The sequence below is a fragment of the Dipteris shenzhenensis genome, chromosome 8 (genome assembly GCF_047967505.1).
Source record: "Dipteris shenzhenensis isolate YYH24624 ecotype China chromosome 8, Dip_SZ_1.0, whole genome shotgun sequence".
Classification (NCBI taxonomy): Eukaryota; Viridiplantae; Streptophyta; class Polypodiopsida; order Gleicheniales; family Dipteridaceae; genus Dipteris; species Dipteris shenzhenensis.
In genome coordinates this window covers 56,201,498-56,228,791 of record NC_141603.1, presented here as the reverse complement: position 1 = coordinate 56,228,791, position 27,294 = coordinate 56,201,498, and the positions used below count along the sequence as shown (strand labels likewise).

At 43.4% G+C, this 27,294-nt stretch overlaps 1 protein-coding gene across 2 annotated transcripts in view; it reads right to left on the bottom strand.

The window, feature by feature from the left end:
* Positions 1 to 27,294, bottom strand: part of LOC147899708 (uncharacterized) — a 55,639-nt gene that overhangs the window by 17,648 nt on the left and 10,697 nt on the right. For both annotated transcript variants that reach the window (XM_087378581.1, XM_087378582.1), the window contains exons 2-3: positions 22,075 to 22,282; positions 13,680 to 13,909 (exon numbers count right to left, since the gene is read on the bottom strand). In XM_087378581.1, coding sequence (XP_087234707.1) covers positions 13,680 to 13,909; positions 22,075 to 22,282 — 438 coding nt within the window. The remainder of the gene's footprint in view (positions 1 to 13,679; positions 13,910 to 22,074; positions 22,283 to 27,294) is intronic.

The window sequence follows — 27,294 nt, the reverse complement described above, 5'->3', positions numbered from 1 at the left end:
ATATACCTCAAGGACCGTTGATTTCTGTAATGGAAGTTCGAAAAGCTCAAGAAGAGTTTTTGTTTCTTTGTACAGCATCGGTAGAGCCGATTGATGGTTCTTCGGCTAGCACTGATGTTATCCAAAATGGAGAGATAGCCAAGCTGGCTGATCAAATAGCAGAGGAGTTCTCTGATTCTTTTAGGGATGAGTTACCTTATGGGTTACCTCCACAGCAGAATGTTCAGCATAAGATTGAACTAATCCCGAGGGCAAAACCTGTAAAAAGACCTCCCTATCGGTTAAGTTTTACCGAAGAAGTCGACCTACGAAGACAACTAGAAGAATACCTCAAGCTAGGGCAGATTCAACCCAGTTTCTCACCTTTTGCTTCGCCAGTGATATTGAAGAAAAAGAGAGATACTTTTTGCCTTTCTATAGATTATAGAGCATTGAATAATATCACTATTAAGCACATGTATCCGATGGCTCGGATCGATGATTTACTAGATGCATTACATGGGGCCGTAATTTTCAGTAAGATAGATCTTAAATGTGGCTACCATCAGATCCATATAAGAGCCGAGGATGTGCATAAAACCGCGTTTAGAAGCAAGTTTGGACATTATGAGTTTTTGGTAATGCCGTTTGAACTTACCAATGCTCTAGCTACATTCGTCATGCTTATGAATGATTTACTACGTCCGTATATCGAAAAGTTTGTAGTACATTTTATTGACGATATTCTTGTGTTCAGCAAAAGTATTAATGAGCATCACGAACACTTAAGAATAGTGTTCAATACTTTGAGGAAAGCCAGTCTTTATGTAAATAAAAAGAAAACTATACTATGTATGGTAAGACTTGAATATTTAGGATTCATTATTACTCCTGAGGGGATAGAAATGGATCCAAAGAAAGTGGCTGCGATACTGACTTGGCCAATCCCTCAGAGTTTGACCGCTTTGCGATCATTCTTGGGATTTGTCCAATTTTATCGATGGCATATCAAAGGATATTCCGAAATAGTATCGCCATTGACTGATCTGACCTCAGATAAAGTACTTTTTATATGGGGACAGAATCAACAGGAAAGTTTTAACACCATAAAACAAGCTGTCGTCTCAGGACCAGTGTTAAAAAATAGTTGATCCCTAGAAACCATTTTTCCTTGAAACCGATGCAAGTGACATTGCAATAGGAGCAGTTCTCCTCCAAGAGGGAAGGCCAGTAGCCTTTGAAAGTAAGAAGCTTTCTCCCTCTCAACGAAATTGGCCAACTCATGAATTAGAGTTATATGCTGTTGTCCATGCTCTGAAAACATGGAGACATTATTTATATGGGTCAAAGTTTTATGTTGATGTTGATCATGATACTCTGAAACATTTTTGTAAACAACCTGACTTGAGAGGCCGCCAAGCTAGGTGGACAGAACTCATGCAAGAGTTTAACTTGACGATTCGGTACCGAAGAGGGAAGGATAATAAAGTTGCTGATGCATTGTCACGCATTATGCATAATATGAGTTTCACGGTATTAGAGAGTGCTCTAATGACCAAGATTAGAGAAACTCAAAAGGTGGACGAGTTCGTCCAGAGCCTTTGGCCTAAGGCTCATGTATTTAAACCCGGGGACAGGGGTGACCTGGCATCCAGAAAAGGCCAGACTTATGCAAGATATACCATAAGGGATGGTATGCTGAAAAGAAATGGCAAGGTAGTAGTACCTAATCAGAATGATCTCAGGCAAAGAGTCATTCAACAATGCCATGATAGCCCATGTACGGGACATCCAAGAGTCGAGAAAACATATGATCTCGTGAAGCGAGATTTCTTTTGGCCAAAAATGAAAAAACGAAAAAACATATTCATGAATATGTGACACGTTTTTCGTGTCAGGTAAGTAAGGCAAAGAGCGTGAAGCCACCTGGACTTTTACAACCTTTGGAAATACCACTAGGTAGGTGGGAGAGCATTTCCATGGACTTTATTGTAGGTTTGCTGCCTACGACACAAGGTGGATATGATTCTATCCTTATGGTAGTTGATCGTCTTACCAAGATGGCTCACTTCATTTCAACTAGAGAGTCTGTTAGTCCCCGCAAGTGGCGGATTTGTTTATTAAACATATATTTCGTTTGTATGGATTACCCAAACCCATAGTGTCAGACAGGGATGTCAAATTTACCAGTCATTTTTGAACTGCAATGTTTGAGACACTAAGGACTGAGTTGGGAATGAGTAGTAGGGATCATCCAGAAACGGATGGTCGGACGGAAAGAATCAACTAGATTTTAGAGGATATGCTTAGAGCATATGTGTCATTGAGGCAACATACATGGTACAAGTGGTTGCCATTGTTAGAATTTGCCTACAATGATAGAAAACATTCCTCTACAGGGTTCAGTCCGTTTGAGTTGAACTATGGTTATAGACCAGCAAATCCAACTACACTTGGAGCACCTCAGAAAGTGCCTAGTGCCGCGAACTTTGTGGTTCAGATGCGGGAGATGCTAGCACTTGCGAGAGCTAACATCCGCCAAGCTATGGATAGAGCTAAAGCGTATGCGGATGAAAACAGATCCGTTAGAGAATTCAGGGAAGGAGAAAAAGTTTTTCTCAGAGTTTCTTCGCACTCTAAGTCTTTGACTGCAGGAGAGTGTGCTAAGTTATCACCCCGATATTGTGAGCCGTGGTTAATTCTAAAAAGAATAGGCAAGGTAGTCTATAAATTAGAATTACCACGGGGTTGTAAGATGCACCCAGTGTTTCATGTTTCTCGCTTAAAGAAATTTTTGCATACATGTGACTCACTAATCGAGGGTGTTGTTTTGTTTCAAGAGATAGAGGATAATGCAGGACGCAAACCAACAAGAATTCTAGACCGAGGAACAATGTAAGTACGCAATCGAAAGATACCCACGGTGTTGGTTGCATGGCATGGTTTACCTCTATCAGAAGCTACCTGGGAATCCGTATACCAGTTATAGAGAGTGTTCCCAGAGGAATGTTACGCTCATGTTGTGGCAACATGACCTCGAAAGGGTCAGTCGACATTTAAAAAAAAAAAGAGAAAGTGATATATTCCATTCAAAACGAATCATACAACAGGTGGGAGAGAAAGTACTCTATCCCTAGCCTCAACAATGTGGCAAAAAAGCCATGGTGGTGGTCTAAAATGCCACGACATCCCAAAAGGGGTCAAATGAAAAAATAATGAGCAGTCCCATGTCCTCATGAAGGATAAAAGTCTCCCACGAGCTACCAAAGAGATGCTTGTACACCGCTCCCACTGACTCCTGAGAGTGAAGATAATCTCCGCCCAAATGGAAGCAAGAGTGTCAGCCTCCGTGCATAAATGGCCCCCAAGGACAAAAGAACATCTCGAACACCATATCCGCCATAGGGTAATGCTAGAAATCACCTCCCAGGTTGACCCTGCAGGTGAAGTAGGCCTAGAATCCTGAGCTGGTACTGGTACCAAAAGTAAGTCCTGCGGCTCCATGATGCTAACATCTGTGGGACCCCGTCTCTGGCGACACTGCATGAAGAAATCGTGGTCTCCTGGCTCTGACTCATAGAGGGCAAAGGCTCCAGAGCCTCTCCCCCAAAGGGCAGCGCCCCATGTCATCAGAAAGGACTCAGATGTAACATATGAGAACAACCTGAAGATACCTGTCCAAACCACTCTAGAGCTGGGGCAGCTCCATAAACAATGCTTACTAGATTCCTTTGCAAGCTGACAACGCGTACACAAGGAGGGTCTACCCATCTGCTGAAGCCAAGTACCCACAGGTATACCCCTATGAATAGTGAGCCAAAGAAAGTAGGAGACTTTCCTGGCTCTACTGATGCCCCAAAAGTGAGTCCAGTAGCTCAGCAAGAGCTCTGCAGTAAGTCCCTGTGCGTGCCAATGCTGTGAGGCAGATGGTAGGTGATGAGAGTCTCTCTGCTGAAGCCTGTAACCTGCCCTCGTAGAGTACTGGAAAAAAGAAAGAGGACGAGCGCCTGCCACCGGAGCAGGCCACGCCCACTCACCTGGGTCCCAGTCGAGCTCCGCAAGAGGTCGACCCTGAAAGATCCAAAGTCTCCATCTAGGATCCTCTGCAATGGTCAACCTGGACGGATTTGTGGCCCATTCCTTACCCAGGCAACCAATGACCCTGACTCTCTGCCAAAGGAGCTCCTGTCGATCCAGGGGCTGAGTGGGATACAATCTGTGAGAGGAGTCAACATTTTCCTTTAAAGGATCAATGTTTGTATTATATTTGTTTGGGCTTCACGTAAATGATCAAAAAGGAATTAAGGTCAAGGTCCTTGGTGAGGGTGACATGGCACAAGACTAGGTGGATCTAAGGCTAAGGGGTCTAAATGCATTAAATGTGCCAAGGGGTAAATTATTTTAATGTTATCCCAAGAGAGGGGTAAATGGTGCATTTAGGAGGCGCCCTAAATTGAGGACATGTGGCACACTAGATCCGTCTAGGGAATTGTGGACTTTGGTATTCAGCATGTAGGTACTTCTCACGTTGTAGATCTGTGACGAGCTTGCTGAACCAGAGAATGGCTGGGTGGTTATTCATCATGCCGTCACCTGTATTCTTTCAAGAGAGAGAGGTCTTGGTTGAGCTTGTAGCTTTTGGATGTGATACAACAGCTGGTTTCTAATACCCTTGATGGGTTACTTGATTCATATCAAGGCTTTACTACTACATTGAGGTTGGTTGCAGGGGGTATGCCAATCATTTCTCATTTGACCAACTTGTTGCTCTTCTTCTTCAGGAGGAGCAAAGTTGTGTGAATCGCAATGCTACTATGACTAGTGATCAAATGCCCATCACACACAAAAAGGTAAAGGCAAGGTTTCAGCTGGAAAGACCTCTCATTCCCATGCTGATCATTCACATGGTGCCTCTTCTTCAGGGGATAACAAAAAGAAGAAGAGATGTAATTATTGCAGGAAACCTGGGCATGAGATTTCTGAATGCAGAAAGTGCATAGCATCTGAAAAGAAAAAGAAAGAGTCTAGTCTTGCAGTATCTGGTTCTTCTAGTGCAAAAGATTGACATGAGTTTGCTAATTTCGCACAAGATCACCATTGGGCTTTCTTGGTTACATGTCAGTATAATCCTGATGTTCATGATGCTTGTATGGCAGTTTCAGATGTTCGTGATGCTTGGTTCTTTGATAGTGGTGCTAGCAAGCACATCACTTCCTGCAGGAAGTTATTCAGCTCATTGGAGCTTACATCTAAGGGAGGCAGTGTCACATGTGCCGATAATGCATCATATACCGTGAAAGGTATTGGGCCAGTTGCTCTTACTTCTGTCTCTGGTGGTATTGTCACTCTAGAGAATGTGCTTTATGTTCCAGGAATTCATAAGAACCTCATTTCTATTTCAGCCATTGCTACATGTGGCTTTCAGGTTATTTTTTATGGTGTGAGATGTGCAGTGTATGATGTTACACATGCCTTTACCCTGGTTTTGACTGGCACATTGTCTAGCGATCTTTACAGACTTGATGCTTATGATAGATGTTCAGACGATGATGCTGCACTTGCCGATGCACATGCTTTTGCTATCGATTCTACCATGGCAGATACTCATTTGTGGCATGAGAGGTTTGGACACCTCAATTTTGGAGCCCTAGTGAAGTTATATAAGGAAGATATGGTTGTGGATCTTCCCAAAATGCATATGCCTTCCAAACATGTTTGTGAACCATGCTTACTTGGTAAGATGCACCGTGCTGCGTTTCCCGAGGATGGGAGAGTTGGTGCTTCACGTAAGCTTTATCTGGTTCATAGTGATGTTTATGGACCCATGAGGGTTGCAGCTCTTGGGGGGTTCTACTATTTTGTTACTTTTATTGATGATTTCACCAGGTACACTTGGATTTTCGCATTGAAATCCAAGTCTGATGTTTCTTCATGCTTCAAGCACTTTATTGCCTTGGCTGAGAATGAGTGTGGGCTGCACATTGCTCACATTAATACAGACTGGGGGGGTGAATACATGTCGAAGGAGTTTGCTGTTTTTTTGGCTTCCCGTGGCATTAATCATCGATGCACGGTGCCTTATACTCCTCAACACAATCTCGTGGCTGAGTGGAAGAATAGATCAATGAAGGAAATGGTCAGATGCATATTGAAAGGCAAACATTTGCCTAATTAGTTGTGGTTGGATGCGGTCATGTGTGCAAATTACATCTTGAATAGATGTCCTACAAAGGCATTGCAGACTATCACACCTTATGAGACTTGGACGGGTCGTAAGCCTCGCATTTCCCACATGAGGACTTTTGGATGCTTAGTTTATGCTCATGTGCCTTCACAGAGACGCACTAAGTTGGATGATAAAGCTGTTAAATGCATTTTTCTTGGGTATAGTTCAGAGAGCAAGGGCTATAAGCTATATCAGCCCCGCACGGGCAAGTGTTTTGTCAGTTGGGATGTTGTGTCTGATGAATCTTCCACTATGCCTTTGCTGGACTGTCAAAAACAGCCCGTTGTTGATGCCCCAAACATATTTGAAAGCTTGATGCCTTTGTTTCCATCCGATGCTCAGGATCATGTTCCATCTGAGGTTGTCCCTCCTCCATCTGTTGGTCATTTGCAGCCACATGTGCATGCAAAAATTCAGCCTGATATGCCTATCATTGATCAGGATCATTTGCACAGGGCTCTTGACCAAGAAAGAGCAAAAATTCAGGAGCCTAAAAAGGTACCCTGTTGGCTCCTGGACACATTAAAAGACAGCAAACAAGACACTCCTCTGCCAGCCGATATGAGAGCAGCTGTCCGGAAAGAGCATGCTAGTTTTGTTGCTTATGCTTTGGTTGCTACAGCATGCAATGAAGAGCCATTATGTCATCAAGATGCCTTTCAGAATGATTGTTGGATGAAGGCCATGCAAGCTGAATTGGATTCTGTCCATCAGAATGACACTTGAGAGTTGTGTGATTTGCCTTATGGCAAAAATGCCATTGGAACTAAGTGGGTTTACAAGATCAAACGGAAAGCTGATGGTTCAGTGGACCGTTACAAAGCCCGTCTTGTTGCTAAGGGCTATGCTCAGCAGCATGGCATTGACTTTGAGGAGACTTTTGCTCCCACTTCCAAGATCACTACCATTCGCATTGTTATTGCCTTTGCTGCCCACTTTCATTGGCAGATACATCAGCTTGATATTAAGACAACTTTCCTTCATGGGCATTTGCAGGAAGAGGTCTATGTTTCCCAACCTCCTGGCTTTGAGGTTGAAGGTTCTGAAAGCAAGGTATGCCGCTTGAAAAAGGCCCTTATGGATTGAAGCAGCCACCTCGGGCTTGGTATTCGAGAATTCATTCTCATTTGCTCACACTTGGCTTTCAGAACAGCCCTACAAAGGCTACCCTTCACATCCACAAGCGTGGGACAGATTTGCTGATTTTAGTCATTTATGTGGATGACATGCTTGTAACTGGGACACATGCTCAGCAAATTGCAGATTTTAAAATTAATTTGCAGCAGACATTTCATATGTCTGATCTTGGTCTTCTACACTACTATCTAGGCATTCAATTTGCTAGCAGTGAGGGGGGCATTTTGATGTCATAATCCAAGTACATTGGATAGCTTTTGTAGCGTTTTCAGTTTGAGGATTGCAAGCTAGTATCCACACCATTAGAGATTGGTTTTAAATTCTCTTCTGAGGATGGCATTGGTACATGTGATGTCACTCTCTATCAGCAGGCGGTTGGTTGTTTGATTTACCTATGCCATACGAGACCTGATCTACAGTATGATGTCTCACAGTTGAGCAGATATATGCATAACCCATCTATGCACCATTGGCATGCCATGAAGCATGTTTTCAGATATCTTAAAGGTACTCAGCATTTAGGCCTTCTTTATGGGGCTGATACTTCACTTGTCATGCATGGATTCACTAATAGTGATTGGGCTGGTTGTTCTGACACTCGTGTGTCACATAGTGGCAACTGTTTCATGCTTGGTACTTCATGTGTTTCTTGGTTTAGTAAGAAGTAGAGTACAGTTGCTACTTCTAGCTGTGAAGCTGAGTACAGAGCAGCTTTTATAGCTACAATGGAGTGTGTTTGGCTTCGAAAGCTACTTATAGATCTTTGTGCATGTCAAACTGCTCCTACCATCATCTTCACTGATAGTCAGAGTGCTTTGGCTGTTGCACGGAATCCAATTTTCCATGCTCGCACAAAGCACATTGAGGTTCACTATCACTATGTCAGAGAGCGATTATCAGCAGGTGATATTGAGTTGTCTTATGTTCCCACTGAAGATAGCTTGGCAGATCTTTTTACGAAGGCTCTACCTCGACCTAAGTTTGAGGCTTTTTGGCAAGCTTTAAAACTTAGTACCTTTTGTAACTTGATCTGTTGTACTCTGTACAGTCATAGGTTGCTGTATCCTACAGGACGAACATGTGCAACCATGACACTAGCTATTTAGGTATACTAAGCCATGTCCAGGGTACTTCAGCCCATACCATGGAGGGGGGTTTGTAGGCTATCTCATGGGCTATCCATAGATGCCACTTATACCTTGGTATGAGCCTTGTAGGCCTAGTTATAGTCAGTTAGGACTATTGGTATAGTTAGTTTATGTACCATCTAGGTCAGTTAAGACACTTAGTCCAGTTAGGGTAGTTAGCCCTAGGGTTTTGTTATGTTGGCTCTCCCTTGAGCCTCCACACTTCAGTTTTGCAGCAATCTATTACAGCATCTCGTTTTTCTCCATTGTGCTTCCATTTTTGAGCTTCCATTGCTTCCAACACCCAACATCCCTCTCAATAAAAGGTTCCTCTAGCTCCAAAGCCTGTGCAAGAGAAACAATGGGAGAGACATGCTGCAAAAGCTATCGTCGTGCAGACAAAATTTCCTGCAAACGGAGATCTGCATGCCTAAACTGTCGAGCAAAGTCGGTGACACAAGCTGTAGCAAGTTGTGATCTAGAGGAAGTCCAATAACCACCAGGCATAAGGGCTAGGCAAATACTTTCAGACTCCTCTTGTAATGTAGGCTTTTAAAAAATTCTTTTGACAAATAGCCTTTATCCAAAAATCCCTTTGTCGTTCTAAGCTAAGTCAATGTTTGGCAAGTGTTTTTTATTTGAGCAACAGTGTCCCTCACGTTCTTCATGTAGTTATTGCCATAATCACGAATGACTGCTTGCATTCTAGCAACAAAAGCATCCCATGCATAATCAATATCAATATGGCTCAGATGTGAAAGAGACTCAATAGCATCACATACTATTGCCTTGTATTCATCATGCTCCAAGTAACTGTTATTAACAATGAGAAGCCTTCTTTGTGACAACCTGCCAACTGGCATTGCATGAAGAGATATCCTTAACCATAAAGGGGCATGATCCAAATCCATAAAGGCATAGTCTACCCTCATTCTACAAGTGATATTATCATAATGTTGTGGATTGACCCTATACCAACGATTTAGGCAAGCCTGATAAGAGGACTATGCATTATGTTGGAAAGCATAGCTTGGCAACATGGGCTGTGATTCCCAAAGATCAATAAGGCTGAGCTGAAGCAATAATTGAGACCAGTGGTGTCTCTCGGAGGCCAACATATGAGTATTACCATAAGTATTATTGCCCTACTATGGGGCATTATTAAAATCTCCACAAATGAGAGCATGATGTCTCCACGGATACCGTTCCATGGCGTCCCAAATCAAACCTCTATTGAGAGAGGATTGAGGTGCATAAACTGAGGCAAATTCAAAAATCTCGCCCTGGATATAATAATCCATCTGCCCTGGTTGTCATTGAGGGCAACAACAGGCTGAAGATCATGCTTCACCAAAAGTCTACACCCAAGAAAGAGTGCCTCCTAGCTCATGCAATTTTCCTTGGAATCTACCAAGCTTCATTTGATTTTTTCCTTGACTTTAGACTTAGAAGTGGACGGTATCGAGGTAGAAGCATTCCCATTTGAGACAATTTGTGCTTTCCCCTTATCTTGGGGCTGCAATTGTCGGCTTATTGCCTTTATTTTTTACCACTGAAGATCCACTGGCATCCTTATTTTGCATTGAAGTAGGCGTAGCATCCGGAGGCATTTTATGTGGAACTAAAGCGCATTGTGAAGCTATGTGCCCAAATTTTTTGCATTCAAAGCATGCTCTTGCAAATAAACCCTATTTGAGCTTATAAAAAACACTCCCCATGGCAACGTTATTTACTGTAACAGAGTAATATTTTGGAGTGGGGTTAATAGCTGTATCCCACAAAATGCAAAACCTATTGGAATTTCCATTTGGCCTTAGTGGACTCACCACCTTGCCTAAGGAAACTGCAATTTTGGGAGTCAAACATTGAGGAAAATCTACCACCTCCACCAACACCAGACAACGATGTCGAATCAAAGCCTGATAATCCCTAATAGGCGACCATGGTAGGACATGCACCATCTAATGTCCATAAAAGAGTGGAGAGTGCTCCAACAGCATTTGTTGATACTACTTATCCACCATTATGATTTCCAAAAAACCCCTTGCTGCATAATGCACCTTACGAACAAAACAGCCACCCAGTGTTCTTGTCAACCAGTTACCCACATCTGCTGCAACTGGCATACAATCTGGGGAAAAAATAATCACAGCAAGCTTGGCATATTCACACTGAATCCACTATGTCCTCTACCTCCACCATAATTCCAACAGTAGGAGCAGAATCTTTCCAATCCTCGCATGTTTCTTCAAAACCTTCATGCATGACATCATACACCTCAAGAGAGGCATCAACAGGGTCATCCTGACCCAAGTCCTACTTATGTTTCTTGTGCAATAAGTCTTTGTAGTTGCCATGTAGTGCAATGAAATATAAGTGAAAGGAAGAAGATAAAGGAAGAACAGAGAGGTATGGACAGCAAAGAAAGCAGAGATGAAAAAAAATAAAGGACTGACAGAGTGCTAACAATAGGGTCTATGAACAGCACTAACTGGAAAACAGAGCACTAACAGCAGGGCCTATGAACAGTGCTAACAGCAAGGTCTAAGAACAGCGCTAAATAAGAAGGTCTATGAACAAGGAAGCAGGTAAGCACAAAGTGAAACTGACGAAAGCCCCAAGAAATCCTACACCCACGCGAGCAAACTCACACACACTGTGGGGAAGAAAAGAAAACAGAAAATGAGGCAGTAAAAGGGACAGTAGCATACGGGATCCGTATACCGACACGTGTGACAACATATGCTGCCTGTGAACACTCCGTACAATGCCATTCTTATCTCCGTATCCCAGCCTAGAATAGCCCATACAAGTGCCGATACATTCACCATACCAACTGTGTACGTAAGGCAAGAAGCCGTCCATGTGATTGACAACGCCGTACACTCTTGTATAAAATCTGTACAGCTTCCAGCAAGAGGCCCATACACAGCCATAGCATCCTCTCACCTCCCCCACCAACACACTCACCCACACACACACACACACACACATATGAATTCCTCCCCTCGAACTCCCCTGGAATAGGGCATGCCCAGATTGGGAGAAATAGATTAGAACTTGACATAAATTAGAAGTACCTTTGACCAACCACCCCTAATCACTAGTATATATCTTGACATTGGAGAGGTATACCCCCAAAAAAAGGGGAATGACCCCTATTAGCACAATAGATATTATGAGGACCTTATACCTAGAATTGACCCCACGAAGCTTAATTAAGTGAATACAAGCCATATCCTAGGACTGAAGATCACATCATTGATACAATGACCCCTAGAGGAATGCATGCAATTATGACACTAACCCCTACCTTAAGAGGTAGTGAACATGGAATGAAATAACACTTTGGGCTACATTAGCTACATTGATAGCATAGACCAAAGAATACTACTACCGATACAGATGCTACTCACTACGGACTGAGACACCTAAAATGCTTGGATGATGCCGGCCCCCAACTATAAAGGTAATTACGGGATAGGATTTGAGCATAACATGATGATTACATATTGGATCCTTGGGACAACACCACCAAGGCAAAGCCCACCTATACACCCTTGATTCCTACCATAAGGGTAGGAAAGTCCAAGATAAGGGAATAATAATGTAGTGGGGGGCGCGACTTTGATGTTCTATATATCTAAAAATTATATTGATAGTTATAGTTGTTTCGGGAACCTTGACCGTTACCACCAAGGAAATACACACCATGACACCATACTCCCCACCTTGAGGGTTGGAGATAATATGAGAAATGATACACTCTTGAGATAGACACTAATAGCACCCCAAGGCGATTCTAAATAAGCCTTAGGACCAATGGGAAACTGTTACTATTAAAAATAAGAAAAACCCAAAAATTAGGACCGGATTAGCTAAGTGATGTTGAGTATTTACCCTTAACCATGGACCCCATTTGGGTACCAAGCGTACTCTGAGTTAGAGTGATAGTAGTACTTGGTCGACTAGATCAACAGCACGTAATAAATGGTGCCAAGTGCAAGGCATGTCAAAAAGCCTCAAACTCGGGTCATGGTAGAGCATTCGTGAAGAGATCTGCTAAGTTTTCCTCCATGGGAACGTATATCTCCAGCTACACAGAGCTCGTGCCTAGCCATCCCATCGTAGCTTCCACCTCCATGTTCTCCTCATGCTACAGGAGCACTCACACTATGAGCTAGTGCTCAAGATGAAGGAAGCAGGGTTGCAAACAGTGCGAGGGGAGGGCAGAGAGTTTATGGACCCGGGCCACTTCCATTGACTTCTTTGGCTTCACATTCACCTCGGTCAATGTGTGAAGCATTTCTCCCGATGTGACACCTGCTATAGCTATTTGTGTGACGGCTTCTTTCCTCCATGTGTTAGGTAATTCTGCCCAAAGCCTGCCGTTGGGAGGTCTCTGAGTAAGGCAATGCATTGATTCTTTTACGCTTGGGCTGTTGTATTGCCGCCAAGGTTGGGCAGGAAAGGAGTGCATTTATTTGCCCACTTTTAGTCTTGTGGTCCACGGGTCTTTTGGGGGTGGGCTATTCCCCCTGTACTATCATAGGTTGCTATATCCATTTTGGACGAATATGTGCAACCATGATATGGTTTCCAGGTATACCTTCGGGGTCTGTTAGCACTTAGCCCTGGTATGGCCTTGTAAGTCAGTTAGGATTCAGTCAACCCTTAGGTTTACTTCATTGGTCAACTTTTGTGGTTGACTTTGAGGCCTAGGTAGGCCACCACATGTACTTTCTCGTTATCCATTGGCAAGCTTGTTGTTTGCTCTTGCATTCCATTCCACTCCATTGCTCCCCCCTACCCAACGTGTATGAGTCCCGATGTTTTATTTAATTGGTGCAAGTCTCCTAACCCTATGCTCCATAGCAATTTTCATTGTCTTTGTTGTGCTTTGCTGTGCTTTGTTAACTCTAGAGAGTTTCATACGATAAAAAGATTATTGGTGCGCATTGGATAGATTCCAAAAGAGATATATCATGCAGTAAGTTACATATTGTTTTTTGAGAAGTCTCCACACATAAAAAGGCAGCATTACAAACCGTTTAAATGGTTGGGTTAAATGTTTCTCAATGCAAGATCCCCGGTTATCAGCATCCACTAATTCCTAAAAACTTGGTATAAAATGTAGTATCAATTCAACTATGAAAAGAAGACCTCCTTGTAGCACACCCACTAGATGACTCTTCATAGAAAGGGAGTACCTGTGAATGTGTGAGACCACAAAGACCAGCCTTAGAAGCGCTATAAGATGCAGTTTTTGGTTCACTTTGCAATGCACGAGTGCTGGATATATGGATAATAGATGATGCACCAGGAACCATGTATGGGGCCACACACTCGGACATGTAAAATGGTCCATTCAGGTTGGTTGCAATTGTATTTGCAAAAGACTTCATTGGATCCTCACTTCCCATGATAGGTTGCGTTCGTGCTAAATAAACAACAAAATGTAAGAATATCCACTTAGTAACATACCAATTTTCGCGGGAAGGAAAAACAAGTTCTCTAAATTTGTAGGGTCTGTTATGTTTCTCGTCTCACCACAAGCCACTTTCCTTATACTTGTCTAAATCAGAATGAATTGACGTACAGCAAAGAGTTACACAATACCATTTATTTCTGAAGGCTCAACTGGTGCACAAAAAGGTGATAAAAGAAAAGAAACCCATTAGAGCAGTGATAAACTTCCACCATGAGATCAAGCATCAACTTTAAAAATCCAGCAGCTTAGCAGACCCAGTACCTTCCACGAGATACCTCACAATTTGTTAAATCTTTATGCAAAGAAGGAAAATCATCATTATTCGACTTTGAAGAGCTACTGGACAGATGTATTTATATATAAGTTACAACTTTGTTTAGTGGCCATGTTCAAGTGAATGCAAAATCACACCTTATGGATGCACCCAGGAGTGTTCTTCTCATGTACTCAATGCACCTTGGCGACTAAAAATTTAACTGAGCTAATTTAGATGAAAAGGCAACTTGCAAGTTTGACAAGCCAAAAGCTCAAATAATGTAATTATGAAAAAGACGACAATAGATAAAGAACAAAAACAAAAAATGGAACGAAAGGATAGAAACTGAGATCAAGTGGCAAAATGAAGGACTGACTTCACCCTAATAGGACAAGAAAGATCCCAATTGGCATACATGCTTTCTCAAATAAACCCATTGAACATTTGAAAATTCAGGAACGTAAAAAAGCAGAAGCGTCACTCTTCGTCTTTTAGAGCAATTGGAAAAACAGTAATAGATGAGCATTAGGACCATGTATTGATCATTTCAAGATAAACAATATATTTTTACATATTATGTGCACACAAAGCAGTATTCTCTACAGGTGTTGGATATCTCGAAGAATTAGTTCAAGTTTTGAAGTGCAGAAACTTTGCCAAAAAACTATCACTCCCTCACTCAATGATTTGCAAATAAAAAGATCATGAAAAATAGTTTGCGACTCAATAGACAAGCCAATAACTCTTAATATGAAATTGAATTGGATTAAGGCGCATCCCTATGGGGTTGGTTGCCTGATACCATACATAACTCAAAGACACTATAGGACCTACTGACAGCCTGCTTACAGGATTATACAAAGCTAGACACGAAACTAAACCAACTCTCATGAGCACGACTCTCATCAAAATTGGGCAGGGAAATCACTATGCACAGAAGCTCGTGGAAAAAGATCTGCAACACTGCCTCTGCATCTTAAATTCCACAACAAAGTGATTGGTCAGCCACATATGATTGCAATGGCCACGTTGTATTTCATGCAAAGGAAGAGCCACGTAGTAGTGCATGGCCACCCCCTTCAAACCTTAGAGCACCACACAATAACCCCTATGAGGATTACCCAACATACCCCCTTAATCGAGGAGGGACACAGAAAAACAACTACTGTAGAAAGGATCCAAACAACCTAGAAGCCGTATGTCCACACAGAGCCGAACACCAAGACAAAACAAACCTGTCCATATAAGACCAGGCGAAAGATACAAAACCTGACCGCCTACATAGGGCAAGGCTAGAAAAAGTTAACATGGCAAGACTAACAAGAAAAATTGTCTGTCGATTTCAAAACGCCCAGCCATCCTCTATGCTCGGATCAAAGTCTTCAGTTGGTAAAGTTTCTTCAATTAAGCTCGATAGGCCATTGTCCACGAAGAACTCAAAAGCACATGCGGCGAGTTCTATAGGCGCACGAACTAGCCGCCGCCATTCCGGATTCAGAGATGATTACCACCACTCTGAATTCTCTTCCCGAGTCTTATCTCGGTTTCCACACCTCGCTGAATTTGTCATTGAGGGGGGGCAGCAATCCTCTCTCTTTTCCGAGTTGGTAGGACTCTTGTTGTAGGAAGAGCAGACAAGAAAGAGCATGGCAACACGGGCTGGCGAGCACGCCATGATTTCTAAATTCAAGCCCAAAGGAAAAGGGCAGCAAAAGCAACATGGGAATCAGCCCACACATCAGCATAAAGCTGATTCAGGACAGCCCCCTTATAAGGCTAAAGGTGATGTAGATAAGCCTAAGAGGAAGGGCATTTTGTCACTACTACAAGAAGCCAAGTCATTACATTGGTGAATGCAAGAACCGAATAGCTAAGAAAAAGAAAAGAGATTCAGGTATGGCTGTCTCAGATGCATCAGCTCCTAATGCATATGATGGAGGGGATGTTACGGCCAACTTTGTGGAAGAGAACTATGCCTTTTTGTCTTGCATTTCAGATTTTCCAGTGGCTAGTCCAGATACTACAGCCACTCTTGAGGATGACCTGTATGCTTTCTTGACTTGCAGCTATGACCCTTCAAAGGATGCATGCTCTTTCAGTGTCAATGAGACATTGAACACTTGGTATTTTGATAGTGGTGCTTCTAAGAATATCACTTCTAGGAAGAGTCTTTTTGCATCTCTGCATGCACCACCTGCTAAAAAGAAGGTGACAGGTGCAAACAATTCTTCTTCTTCAGTGTGTGGAGTGGGGGACATCATACTCACATCCACAAATGGCGCACATTTCAGAATTACAGATGTTCTTTATGTGCCAGGTATAAAGAAGAATTTGCTTTCAGTGTCCTCTCTCAATCAAGGAGGATTTCAAGTCATATTCGATGATGCTAAGTGTGTAGTCCGAGACAAAGAGAATGACTATGCTTTGATGTTGTCTGACACCTTGTATCGGGGTCTTTTTCAACTTGACATTTATGAGAAAAGATCCGATCTTGCACTTTCAGTGAGCATTCCCACTGCTGCGATGCAAAATGCGGAGTTATGGCATGCCAGATATAGGCACATGAGCTATGGCCACTTGATGACACTTCAGAAGCATGCTATGGTTGATGCATTGCCTCCTTTGGAGTCACCTCCTCCTTATGCATGTGAGGGATGCATCCTTGGTAAGATGCATAGATTTCCTTTTAAGAAGGATGGTGCAGTAAGAGCTACTCGTAAATTATAGCTCATACACAGTGATGTCTGTGGTCCCATGAGGACACCTGCTTTTGGTGGTTATCTCTATTATGTTACATTCATAGATGACTTCACCAATTATACTTGGGTCTATGGTCTTTATGCATTTCAAACACTTTGTGGCTATGGTTGACACTCAAGGTGCAGACACTTCGCACTGACAGAGGGAGGGAGTATATGTCTCATGAATTTGAGACATTTTTGAAGGAGAAAGGCATCACGCATCAACTTCCAATGAGACTTACACCTCAGCAAAATGGCAAAGCTGAGCGCAAAAATCGCACTCTCATGGAGATGGATAGATGCATATACCTAGATAAATCCATGAACATTCCCAAACTCATCCTCTAAAAACACAACATAGTGCAGTTTCAATCTCACGAGAGTCACTCATAAGATTGAAAACCATGAACTCCATCACGCATAGCAGGGACTAGCTACTATGACATCCCCACTGACGTCATCAGCGCCCAACAGTGGGTGTAGACCATAGTATAAAAGTATGCTCTCACACATACAAATCCACACACCCACACATACTTGAGCATCCATTTATACAAAGTCTTCGTACAAAGTTTCTGTCGGCACTCCGGAGATGGATAGATGCATGCTTACTAGTAAGAAGTTGCCTCACAGGTTTTGGCTCAAAGGCCTCATGTGTGCCACTTATGTTTTGAATCGGGCTCCCACAAAGGCTTTGAAGACAATCACTCCCTATGAGGCTTGGCATGGGAGAAAGCCTTCAGTGCATCACTTCAGATTTTTTGGTTGTATTGCATATGCCCACGTGCCTATGGAGTTTCAACATAAGTTGTCAAAATTTTTGTTAAGTAGAGATATTATTTTTTCAGAGAATTCAGCACATACACATGCTGAATTTACTATTCCAGCTTCTTCAGATGATATTTTTTAGGGGATGCTTCCTATAGCTTTTGGTTCCCAAGCTAAGGCTCATGCTGAAAATCAGAATTTACAGCAACCTCCTCCTGATCCACATGCTGATTTTGTTACTCCACAGGGTGTGGATGAAGTTGTCAGGCAAGAGATTCAAGAGATACATGCAGCCAAAACAGTTCCGAATTGGTTGCTACAGACTCTCAGGGAGAGTAGGCTTGAGGCACCTTTGCCTAGCAGGACTCGTAGTGCAATAACGCACACATGGGGGGCTCTTTCTGTTGAGACAGCTTATGAAGGTACTCTTCTTGATGAAGAAGAACCTGACTCTTTTGAAGAAGCCAACGATAATGTGCATTGGATGCATGCCATGCACAATGAATTACAGTCCATTGGGCTTGAGGCACCTTTGCTTGGCAGGACTCGTAGTGCAGAAAGGCACATAGGGGGGGCTCTTTTTGTTGAGACAGCTTATGCAGGTACTCTTCTTGATGAAGAAGAACCTGACTCTTTTAAAGAAGCCAAGGATAATGTGCATTGGATGCATGCCATGCACAATGAATTGCAGTCCATTGAGAAAAATCAGACTTGGGATGTTGTGGATTTGCCACTAGGGAAACATACCATTGGTACCAAATGGGTTTTCAAAGTGAAAAGAAAGCCAGATGGGTCCATTGATAGGTACAAGGCACGGCTACATCTTCACCAAAGCACTTCCACGTGAGAAGTTTGAGGCATTTCGCAGTGCCCTAAACTTATCTCCTTTTGGTGATTGATCATTACCTTGTACACCACATTGGCACTGTAGGGGGGTGTTAGAATTATTAGTATATTCTAGGCAGTGGCCAATGTAATGTAATAAGTAAGTTAGGGGCACTTTTCCCTCTTTGAGGTTGTCCCCCCTAACCACAGTTAGATCCCTAACCTCAATTAGCAGATAGGATAAGGTTTTGTCACTTAGACAAAACCTCTCACTCTCTCTTGTACTCACATTCTTCTATTCAGACGTTGCTCTCACTCTTACATTCTACTCCCTCAGATCTCACAATAGCTTCATGATTGACTCCATATTATTGAGATGTAAACCCATGTTGACTCCTTCTCCCATATGCAAACTGAAAAGCTCTTATTTCAAGACATTTTTGAAATTTTCCATTTTGTTGCGGAGCTCGATTAGGGGCGGGATAAAGCAACGAAGGCGCAGAGGCCTTGCACCAAATAGTGTCTCGATCATGATCTAGTTCTGTGCTGCCACCTTTGAAACATCCACATAGTAAAAGTAGGTAGCACCTCCTTCTCATTTTTCAACTCCCATTGAGCCTTGATTATTGCTAGGCCTCTCCTCCAACCCTAACACAACACCCCACAAGCCCCTCTCCATGAAGAAAAGGTAAACTGACAACGACCAAAAAGGGAAGTTCTTCCCATTGAATTTTGATATGGAAGGTTCTATTACGACCTATATCCTTTGCCTCTCAACAAGACAACTCACCAAATTCGACCCTTTCAAAACTTTGACCTAGACCTTGATTCTAATTACAACTTGTCTTTGATACCACTATTGGATATTTTCTGAGAATTAATTCAAGCTTTAATAGTGCAGCAACTTCATTGAGAGTTATCACTCCCTCACTATATGGTTTGTAGATAGAAATATTGCGAAAAACAATTTGCAATATTAATGGTAGACAAACCAAAAACTCTTAATCTGATATTAAATTGGAGGATGACTCATCACTATCGGGCTTGTTGCCCAATACAAAACACGACTCAAAGACTCAAAGACACTATAGGACCCTACTGACAGTAGCTAACAGGATTACTTAAGAGCAACAAAGCCAAACACAAAACCGAACTGACTCTCATGAGCACGACTCTCATCAAGCTTGGGTAGATAGATTGCCACGCACAAAAGAAGCTCATGGAAAAAGATCTACAACACCGCCCCAATTTCGAAGCCTTCACAAAGTGACTAGTCAGCCATGCACAATTGCATGGCCACCTTGTATTTCATGCCTTCTTCAAACCTTAGAGCACCACACATTAGCCCCTATGAGGATTACCCCACAAAAAGAAACTCCATTTAACCTAAGACTGAACATATTGAATAGGTGGCGGAAAATCAACGAAATAAAAAGATTGGTGTCAGATGAGGATGATACCGATGTGCTTCAAAGAACATTCAATTCAAATCTTCTCTAGCAAAAGGATGGGGGATTGAATGGAGACTTTGGCTCTACGGGGGAGTTCCCATTAAATATTTGTAGTGGGACCCTGGAGAGTGGGAGTGGATTGACGCAGGGCATCGAGAGAAGAGTATCCCCTTCTTTCACTACACGGTCAGTAATGCCAAGAGATTCCAGCTTAGTAGTAGAGGTTGGAGACCTTCCAGAGTTCCTCATTGGGAGGCATTCGATATCACTACGGATTTGCAGAGGTGCTTCTGGAAGAGACTCTGGTAATCCCACAAGAATAGAAAGATCACTCTTTTCTTTTGCCTTTCTATCCATGGTGGGATTGCAAAAAACCTTTGGAGATCCAGATTCGGAGTCGACCCTACTTGCCCTCGTCGCCTCTGCTTTGGAGACGATTCAGCATTGCTTATAGGATTGCAGACAAGCGAGGATGATTTGGATGGGGGTAGCCAAGATTTTCGGTCACTTTGTCCACTCCCCATTCTTTATGACATGGAGCTCAGTGGCTTGGCTTTCTCTTATGGGGCCTCAGGTCTTCTATGAGAGACTTGACTCTTCTCGGGCCATTTCGATTCGACGTCATCAGGTTGAGTCATGTTCTTTGGATGTGGTACCACACCTTCCTTTTGCAACTGTACATGCCTCTGTATATACCTCTTAGGACATTCTGGCGAGCATAGCAGCCTGGCATATCTGGAGAGCCAGATGCACAAAGGCATGGAGGAAACTCAGGTTCATCCCTCGCACACATTAGCTAGTATCAGACACCATACATACCTTGATGGCCGTATGGACGAGTATGCAAGGAGACTCCCGTGCAGCCTCAGCTAGGAGGGCTTCTTTCTTCAGGGAATGGAAGGATTCTCCTTTGTTCTCTAAGACTCTTACAAGGTTGAGGTGGCACTTTCAACCTCAGCCTTGGTTGTTTTCCACCTCATTTTGAGGGGGTTTATTTATCCTCATGGTTTCATGATGTATTCCGCTTTGAGCTTGCTCTCGCGGGTTTTTTCTCTTACTTAATAGAAGTCTCTTTCTTGCCAAAAAAAAAAAAGAAGCACCGCTATCAAAGTACAATGTTTGAGCCATCTCATTTGTGGTGAAAATGCATGACTCCCAAGAAACATCAAGCAAGTAAAGAAGGCCCAATCATGCTCAATAAAATGAGTAGTAGTATCATCAGAACCTACATGATGTCTAAGCCTGAAACAGCTATACTAGACCCTTTCTTCTTCTCCTTGGTTTTCAATCTTATGAGTGACTATCGTGAGATTGAAACTGCACTATGTTGTGTTTTAAGAGGATGAGTTTGGGAATGTTCCTGGATTCATCTAGGTATATACCAGACCCTTTCTTCTTCTCCTTGGCAAGCCTCTTGGGACATTCACTGATGTAATGACCAGGCTTCTTGCAATAATGGCACTTACCTTTCTTGAAAGGCTTTGCAGCACCCCTTTTAATTTTCCCACCTGCATTGTCCACAACCACTACAAGAGGCATGACTTGGTTGAACTTTCTTTTTGCCCTTATCCTTGGCTGCAAAAGCATGCTCCCCACTAGGAGAACGTGAAGCCATATTCTTTCACATCTTCTCCTCCTACAATAAGAGTGCTACCAATTCTTGATAAGTGAGGTGGTGATTCATGGAAAGATTGAGCGACGTATAAAACGACAGATAAGACTCCAGCAAGAAGTTTAAAGTAGTGGAAACAAGCTATGAGTCTTGAATAACCTCATCGATATTCAAGAGTCACTCATGCAAATCTTGAAACATGGGATGCATGTGACACTTTCATCAAATTATTTAGAAAGAAATTTATGCTTATACTAAAGATAGGTGCTCCGAGACGAAATATGTCGATCAAGAAAATATGATTATATTATCTTGAGATGTCATTGACAAAAGAAGCACTACAGAATAAAAGTTCCAATTAGAAGGAAATTCTAATGTTTCATTTTATAACATACAGAAATGATGAAAACCCTACGAAGAGCCTTGGATTTCTATTCCCAAAACAGTGTCACAGTACAAACCAGCATTGTTGATAAGAACATGGATTTTGTTGCCAAACCATTGCACAGCTTTCTGGACTGTTAGTTTTGCTTCTTCAGGATCACTGACATCCATCTGCACAAAATGAAAGCGATCCACTAGAAGTTTTCGAAAAGTTCCATCCAGTTTTGCTTCTTGCTGCTCATTGTGCTCCAATTCCTTAAGGTCAGTTCCAACAACTTTGTAGCCCTGTACAAGTGAAAAACATTGTTGTCGGTAAATTAGATCTTCAAAAAGGATGCAGATGGAGAAACTTGATTGATCAGAGATTGGGTAAAGAAGCTGGAGTATTAGAGGGAGTATTAGAGGGACTGACCATAAGGAGCAGACATAGTGAGCATATCAGAATAAATATTCAGACTAGAATTTGATAAAGCAAATGAGACACGAAGCTATATAAAAATTATGAAGTGCTATGAGACAACTTGAAAATTATGTAGCTCACTAAGCTCTCATCCAATTACAAAACTCATGAGAGAGAGAGAGAGAGAGAGAGAGAGAGAGAGTTTATTGAAAGTTTGTGAAAGAACGAAGGGTCTATGAGACTAAAAGAACCAGATACAATGATCTGAAAAGGTGGAGCCTCCACATGGTCATCTACACCCACGACAAATGCAAAACATGAACATAGAAACACTAGTACATAAAATGTCTAAGCCCATGGAGAGTATGGAAGCTATGGTGAATGAATACCGTAGATTGGTACGAAGGAACAAACTAGACTTCGTTCGTCGAAACGAGGAGGAGCTACTGAACATTTTGTTTAGTAACAACTCTAAGGACTTCTGGCGGAGATTTCTAGAAGGACGGTCCCCTCCGCCACTCACTGACACCCAAATCTGGTTTGATTATGCACGCACACTTTATGACATCCCAAATCAGCTAGTCCCTAGCCTCTCACACATGCCTCGTCCCACATCCTGCACCCTCTTCACTAGAGGAGGGGTAAAGGATGCTGTAATGAAAATTCATAATGGCCGAGCGAAGGATCATGAGGGACTATGTACTGAGTTCATTGCATATGGGATTAACCTCCTAGCCCCGATCTTAGCAAAGCTTTTTAATGAAGCGGTTTGTTTGGGATTTCCACACACTTGGACCATTAACACTATCTCACCCATCCACAAGGCAGGGGATCCCATGAGCCCGGAGAACTACAGGACCATTATGATTGGACATGTCATGTCCAAGATTTATGCATCAGTACTTGACTCCGAGGTTAGCAGACTTGCAGAGTGTCGAGGACTCAGAGCAGCAGAACAGGCCGAATTCCGACGTGATCATGGAACCATGGACCACATTCTGACGCTCAGATGTATCATTGAGGAGGCGAGATCACGGAAGTAGAGGGTTTATTGTTGCTTTGTGGATTTTCGCAAGGCATTTGACACAGTCCCGAGAGCCCGCCTCATACGGCGCCTACAGGACTTGGGTTATGACCAGGAGATCATTTGGGCTGTCATGGCACTTTACGAGAGAGTTTCTGGCAGAGTTCGGGTAGGATCCGGGTGGATAGACGAGATCATGAGTACCATCGGGGTCAAACAAGGGTGTCCTTTGTCGCCTACCTTGTTTGGCCTCTACATTGACGAGCTTGAGACAATGATGCAGACACAGGGGGGTGTAGGTTGCTCTCTTGCAGGCACGCTGATCCAGATTTTGCTCTATGCAGATGACGTGGCTCTCTTGTCTTCCTCAGCAGAGGGGCTTTAGAGACACCTAGACGCACTACAGTCCTTTTGTGAGTCTCATGATTTGAAGGTCAACCTGGGTAAAACCAAGGTCATGATCTTCAATACATCTCGAGCCATCATGCGTCAGGAGCAGTTCACATTTGCGGAGTCATCTGTTGAGATAGTTTCATCATACACTTATCTTGGGGTTATCTTCTCCGGACCGAGCTTCACTATGAGACCCGCGATGCAGGCACGCTTGAGTAGAGGGTATGCCTCATTGGCCAGGCTAGAGAGGCAGTGCTTCCGCTCACACTTTCAGGGTCCACGCACCAAGGGGTTGCTTTTTGACTCCTTGGCTCGCCCAGCGGGGATGTACGGCAGTACTTGTTGGGGGCCAGACTTGTCGGATACAAAGTGGGCCCGTGTGGAGAGGCTACAGGTCCTCATGCTATCACGGATGATTCGTGGTAAGTCATCCATTCCTCACCAGATCATTCAGGCTGAGTTTGGGTCACTCCCTTTACAGCTAGATGCTGCATCTCAGGTCATCACATATCTGTACCGAGTTAGGGAATATGGGGATTATACCTCGGGGCGTAGCAGGCTACCATGGATAGCTTTATCCTCTTCTATGGCACTTGCAGCAGGAGGAGATCAGAGGTGCTGGTATGCACGTACAGAGAGATGGTTTGAGCGACTGGGGCTCCACACGGATAGACTACCTCCCTTCCAGTATAGCATGGATGCTCTGTTCTCTCCCCTCTTATCACACGAGATCAACCAGGTTATCCGTGAGGATCTACTACAGCTACACACTTTTCGGACCTGGTTGGAACCGAGTGAACTCCCAGTGAAGCTTAGCTTCTACAGAGATCACTTCTTACATATCACAGCGGAGGGTTTCATTGACCCACCAGGATACACACAGATTCACCTACCCCACTCGATGAGGATCTCTCTTGGGAAGTTCCGGGTCTCTTCACACAGACTTCGCATCGAGAGCGGCAGAGCAGAGCGACTACCCAGGGAGCAGCGCATATGCACACTATGTGACATACAGGAGGTTGAGACAGAGGAGCATTTCATCTTCAGGTGTCCTGTGTACTATGAGATCCGAGGACGTTTCCACTGCCTCTTCAGAGATAGTTATGGGATTTTAGCCCATTTCCTCTCCTACCCAGACCAGCGGTGTTTGGCAGGTTTCATTCATGAGGCACTTAGACACCGAGAGAGGATACTCCGAGCACGGAGACAGGAGCAGACTTCTTCCTCGGTTGATCCCTCTCAGAGCTCTATCACGGAGTTCTTTCAGCTAGATCACATGGATCCCAGCGAGACGGGCCTCGACATGACCGTGACCCGGAACCCGTGACCTGACAGCTCAGACACAGGGTCGACACACAGATCACACTTGGAGACATCCCCTCCTTGTTTAGAGTTGGAGCCCGACCGACGAGGGTCACAGTAGCCCTGGTTAGACGTAGAGCTACGACCAAGAGACGTGCCAGGACCACACCTCTGAGTGGCCGACAGCACTCTATTGCCGACTTCATGTCTCCACTGCCTCATCCATCCTGATATCTTGCTGTTGCTCGGGATGATGATGATGATGATATTGATGATGATGCTGAGATTGATATATAGTCGACCACCGACATCACTATGTTGTACTTAGGACTTAGTACTGCCATTCTGCATTTTTGGCATTTTGCATTTTGCATTGGTATGGACGCTCGTTTAGTAGCTCCACTACCACAGCTAATTGTATCAAGATTTTCACAGTCTCATAGACCCATCGGTCTTCCGAAGACTTTAATAAACTTTCTTTCTTTCTTTCTTTCTTTCTCTCTATCTCTCTCTCTCTCCTTGGGAGCTGCCATGTGCCCTCCCTAAGCAAATGTACTAGATGGTTTTTTGTTGTCCCATAGACCTGTTGGTCTCCCGTGGACGTTAATCTGTGTGTGTGTGTGTGTGTGTGTGTGGATCCGCCTCACAAGGCCCTCCACCCGGGATTTGAACTTTGCAGCACGCTACTTTCACATCTGAGCATGCCAAGCTGTCCATGTGTAGGACATGGATCTCACCTTTCTTGGTACTATACAAGGACATTCAAAGATAAGGACAGCAAGGGGAGATCTCATGCTCAAAGATTTTAATGCCAAAGTCTACCACTGGGATGTTTATCTTGCATCGTGCTACATCCTTTGGACACATCTGAGTATGCCAAGCTCTCCATGGCAGGACACGGATCTCACTTTTATTGGCAATATACAAGGACATTCAAAGATAAGGAGTGCAAGGGAAGATCTCATGCTCAGAGACTTTAATGCCTGAGTCTGCAACATGCAAAACAAAAACCTTGGACTTTCAGGGAGATGCCATCTTGCTGCCACAGCAGCATGCACAGTTTTCAGCATGTATCCAAGGACATATATGGAATGGCAGTGGCCACATAGTATGGGGAGTACTTGCCAGATATGTGCACAGCTTATGAATTGATAATATACATAATGACTTGCACAGACGGACGGAATTGGAATGATAGACTTGCAGCCCTCATGGTGGTGGCCACAGTATCATGGACTATGTTCTAGGGTCTCCTGCTCCGATCCTGACGACTACTCCACCCAATCCACCTACATACCACCATTATGAGTGTCACCACTCACTAGATCACATGCATGGCAGCCAATAGTGGCATTACTAGAGCACATCGATGCCCAGCCAACGCTTGATAACGAGGCCGGACTCGTCATTCACACCATCCACACCGTTGCACAACACTTGTTCCCTTATACAGTCAAGCCAAAGGGCGAAATAGTTGAATGGGTTTGTCGTGCAAAATAGGTGGTACGACTTAGGCGACGCTAGTACTATGAGACCAAGCAATACCACCCTGATAGGTAGAGAGTACTTCTAAAAAACAACAATTTCTTGCTTGCCATGAGCAAGAACTCTTGAGCATCCTCTATTATAACAATGCCAAGGACTTTGCGTGAAAATTTCAGAGAAGAAGACACCATGTCTCATTCAAGACCTTACTCTTTGGATGGTTTACATTGATATGCTATGCCCAATCACCCATGCCAGAGATTTTGGATATCCCACGCCAGAGGTTTTGGTTACTCTCTTCACTTCTTTCTGGTCAAAGGAAGCAATCAAGAAGATTCAAAATGGCAAAGCCAAGAGCGAAGCGATGAAGGCCTCCAAGTGACTCATGGCTGGGATGTACTTGCAGGTGTTAATAGTCCAAGCAGTTGGAAAACCTGTGCAAAGAGCTTCATTGAACAGTTTGGCCAGGCCATCTCATGGACAGGGCGTATGGATCAGCACTTGAGGTCGATATCAGTGAGAGACTGAATCGGTAGGCATGCATGCAATAGGTGAGGCAGGATTCAGATGAGAACAATCCACTTTAGACTATTCATAGCCCTTATTGAGGAGGCCATACATCGGAAGCAGAAGCTTTACTATTGCTTCATGGACTTCTGCAAGCCTTTTGAATCAGTCCCATGAGCTCGCCTA